Consider the following 4,475-nt stretch of genomic DNA (forward strand, 5'->3'; position numbering starts at 1 on the left):
CCAGTCTTCAGTGTCACATGATCCTTCAGAAATCATTCTAATATGCTGATTTATTATCAGTGCTGGAAACTGTTGTGCTGCTTAATATTTTTTTGAAACCTGTGGACTGATGAGACAAAGATGAACCTTTACCAAAGTGATAGAAAGGCTAAAGTTTGGAGAAAAAAGGATCTGCTCATGATCCCAAACATACAAGCTCATCTGAAACACAGTGGAGGTAATGTCATGGCTCGGGCTTGCATCGCTTCTTCTGGGACGGGCTCATAAATCTTAATTGATGATGTAACATGACGGCAGCAGCAAAGTGAACTCAGAAGTCTACAGAAACATTTGGTCTGCCAATTTACAGAAAGATGCAACCAAACTGATTGGGAAATCCTTCATCATGCAGCAAGATAATGACCCAAAACATAGTGCCAAAGCAACAAAGGAGTTCATCAGCGGAAAGAAGTGGAAGGTTTTAAACTGGCCAAGTCAATTTCCAGACTTAAACCCTATAGAGTATGCATTTTACCTGCTAAAGAAGAGACTGTAGGGAGTAAACCCCCAAAACTAAAAGAGGCTGTGGTGAAAGCCTAGAAAAGCATCACAAAAGAAGAATGCAAAAGTTTGGTGATGCAACAGGCTTGATGCAGTTATTGCAAGCAAAGGATTTGCAACTAAATATTAAGTCTTATTCACTTTAATCTAGTTTAAGTCAATCTGTTCCAATACTTTTGGTCACATGAGCAATGGGTGGGTTCAAACAAAAGGTGCTATCTTCTAAGTTGTGTTTATCAGATACTTTTTTTCAGGATTCTTTGATGAATAAAAAGTTAAAAAGAAGAACATTAAGTTAAAATATAAATATTTTTAACAATATAAACTACTGTTCAAAAGTTTGGGGTCAGTAAATTTGTATTCTCTTTTTTTGAAAGAAATTAAAACTTTTATTCAGCAAGGATGTGTTAAATTGATAAGGAGTGTTAGCAAAGATTTATATTGTTAGAAAAAAATTATATTTTGAATAAATACTGTTCTTTTTAACTTTGTATTCATCAAAGAATCTTGAAAAAAAGTATCGAAGTTTTCCAAAAAATATTTGGCAGCACGACTGTTGCCAACATTGATAATCCTACACTCTAAAAAAAATGGTGCTATATAGCAGTAAAAGCGGTTCTTTGGTTTGACCCTGGAATATTTCCTTATGGGGGCAAAAAAACATTATATCTTCAAGAAATAGACTGTATTTTAATGTTGTTTTAACCCTTTCCCCAACTAAACTAAGAGACTAAGAGAGAGTTAAAGAACCTTTAAAGAACTATACAGGGGCTTACAGGTTTTATGGTAGTGGTGCTATATAGCACCTTAACCACTCCAAAGAACCACTGAAGAACCTTTTGTTTTTAGAGTGTAATAATAAATCAGCATATTAGAATGATTTCTGAAGGATCATGTGACACTTTAGATTGGTGTAATGGCTGATGGAAATTCAGCTTTGCATCATATAATTAAATTATATTTTAAAGTATATTAAATTAGAAACCATTATTTTATATTGTAATAACATTTTGCAAGGTTACCGTTCTTTTCTGTATTTTTGATCAAATAAATGCAGCCTTGATGAGCATAAGAGACTTCTTTAAAAAACATTACAAGTCTTACTGATCTCAAACTTTTGAATGGTAGGGTTAGGGAATATATATATATATTCTGAACATTTGTGTTAAGGCTGTGCAGTACAGAGATTTTATTGTGGCTAAGGCCCTCTACTTCACTTCATAGGTAAAATCATTGTAATCACACAACCTCCTGTGGCTTATTATCTTTGTATATTCTCAGCAACAAAATAAGTAAATCTTCTAAACATCTAAAACTGATTCTTCTTTTAGATTTTTTTAGTTTCACAAACATTGTGAAACACAGAAAGCCTCAGATCTTTTGAGATGAGGTGGTATTCATTCAGATATTCTGACTTGTTTCTTGAAAAACATTCTAATAACTTGTTGCCGTACTGTTGTCAGATTTAGACCATAAATAAGAGGATTTAAAATCGGTGGTATGAGTAAGAATTCCAGAGCCATGAAATTACGCAGACTTTGAGGCACATTCCTTGAACCATAACGACTGTACAATACATCAAACATAAATGCAGTTGTCACATTGATCAGTGCAAGCAGATGTGGTACACATGTTTGTATGAATTTGCGTCTGCCTTCTATTGACTTCCTGCACTTTCTGATTAAGTAAATGTATGAGAAAAATATCAAAACTGCATCTCCAAAGTATGTAAGAATAACAATGTACCCAAAGACATTATTTACTGTTGTAGAAAAGCAAGAAAGTCTTGCAACTGCCCAAATCTCACAGTATAACTTTTCAATAGTAAAGCCACATAAGGTAAGTCTATATATTAACATAATTAGAAAAGACATGCAAATAAATGAAGTTAGCCAGCAGAAAAGGATACATTTAAGAATTTTCTGATTTGTCATTACTGAATGATACTCCAGCGGCCTACATATTGCCACATACCTGTCATATGCCATTACCGTTAATGTTGAATAGTCACACATAAGAGATGAATAAATGACAAATATCTGAATCATACATCCATCATAGGAAATTACATGATCATGGGCTAATAAATCATACATAAATTTAGGGTAGAATCCAGAAGTGCCAAAAAGTCCATTTACACACAGATTACATATAAACAGATACATTGGCTCATGAAGCTTCTTATGTAAGAGTATAGTAATAATTAAAGTTATATTACAAAAGAGCATCAGGGGATAATACAGTGCAGTGAAAGATAGCAAAACATATCTGTTCTCCATTGTTTCATTCAGACCAGAGAGTGTAAATATTAAGACACTGGACTCATTCTTCAGCAGTGGCTGCATCTTGAATGATATACAGTTATGTGGATTTTGTTACTGGACAGTTATTAGAAAAATATTTAGGTATAGAAAGTTGTATTAACTTAAATTGTCACAAAAAGAAGTCTGTAGATGATAAAGCACTCAGTTACAGAACAGTTGAAATCTTACCATGTTCTCTGTTTGCATGTTTCCAGTGTTTTGCAAAGGTTTGATTTGGTTTGCTATATATGGATACTGGTCTCAAGGTAATTGCCTTGATAACATAAAATGAAAACAATTTTAACAAGCTCTCTAAAGACTACTTTCTTTTAAGATAAATAAATACCCACATGCAGAATTGATGAAACAGATTAAACACTTACTGTCTCTTAATTGGATTTTGTTACTGGACAGTTATTAGAAAAATAATTAGGTATAGAAAGTTGTATTAACTTAAATTGTCACAAAAGGAAGTCTGTAGATGATAAAGCACTCAGTTACAGAACAGCTGAAATCTTACCATGTTCTCTGTTTGCATGTTTCCAGTGTTTTGCAAAGGTTTGATTTGGTTTGCTATATATGGATACTGGTCTCAAGGTAATTGCCTTGATAACATAAAATGAAAACAATTTTAACAAGCTCTCTAAAGACTACTTTCTTTTAAGATAAATAAATACCCACATGCAGAATTGATGAAACAGATTAAACACTTACTGTCTCTTAATATATCCATTTGGCAGTTATAGGGTGACTGTATGTCCTCTTTTTTAACATCTTCTAAAAACATCTGGCCCGACCGGCCGGGATTTCTAAATCACCCAAAACCTTCTAATATTTAATATAATTTTCGCACATCAGGTAGCCACTATCAATATGCGGACTATTTTAATCACTTTGGATGCAGCGCGTGTTGTATGCAAGGTTGCCAAATACGTACTTTTTGCATGGAATTTTGCACTGATTTTAAACTGTTGCAGAATGTTGATTTTCTCCCGTGGGTTAAAGGTTTGAAATATTGCATAAATTACATGTGACTGAAATGCTTGTACTGAAACATTTTGCATTCTACCTAAGATAGACTGTGATAGATGTTTCACAGATAGAAGTTTTGTGAAGGATGGCCACTGGTATGGATGGCCGAAGGATGGCCACTGATATGGATGGCCACATATTTTGAGTTTTGATATTTGGGATATGGTCATTGTGCTACTTTGGGGCTTTGCTTTAACGCCCCACAAATACCTATCTGCATCCTGCCCCCACTGTCCTCTTTTTTTGAAAACTAAAATATGGTCACCCTAGCTGTTAACCCTTTTTACTGGTGAGTTTAAATAATTTAAATAATCTAGTGGTCCCCCCAAAGAGAGTTTTTTAGGCGACCATTATTTTAGAATGTTTCCCCTTTTTGTTTCCATGGCAACGCGTCATGCTTGTCATGTGACACACCGCAGCCACAATAACACTGTATGACAGATGGATCGCTTTTATTTCGTTTTTCCTTTTTTTTCCCAAACAAAAGTTCCTGATCCAAAGTGTCCCAAGCCTCTCCACCACTCATTTAATTATATAGTCATTCAACTCCAAAACAACAAGAAGCTGTGCAAATAGGATATACCAGGGTGTCATCAGAAG

The 4,475-nt window shown here is 34.2% G+C and overlaps 1 protein-coding gene across 1 annotated transcript; it reads right to left on the minus strand.

Moving 5' to 3' along the window:
- Positions 1 to 1,937: 1,937 nt before the first annotated feature.
- LOC107667478 (olfactory receptor 52Z1-like) lies at positions 1,938 to 3,050 on the minus strand. The gene is made up of 2 exons (XM_016459147.1): positions 3,033 to 3,050; positions 1,938 to 2,885 (listed from the first exon to the last, which is right to left on the minus strand). Exons 1-2 carry the CDS (start codon positions 3,048 to 3,050, stop codon positions 1,938 to 1,940), a joined length of 966 nt encoding a protein of 321 aa, XP_016314633.1.
- Positions 3,051 to 4,475: the final 1,425 nt, after the last annotated feature.

Source organism: Sinocyclocheilus anshuiensis, unplaced genomic scaffold (genome assembly GCF_001515605.1).
Source record: "Sinocyclocheilus anshuiensis isolate Anshui unplaced genomic scaffold, SAMN03320099.WGS_v1.1 scaffold1843, whole genome shotgun sequence".
Lineage (NCBI taxonomy): Eukaryota > Metazoa > Chordata > Actinopteri > Cypriniformes > Cyprinidae > Sinocyclocheilus > Sinocyclocheilus anshuiensis.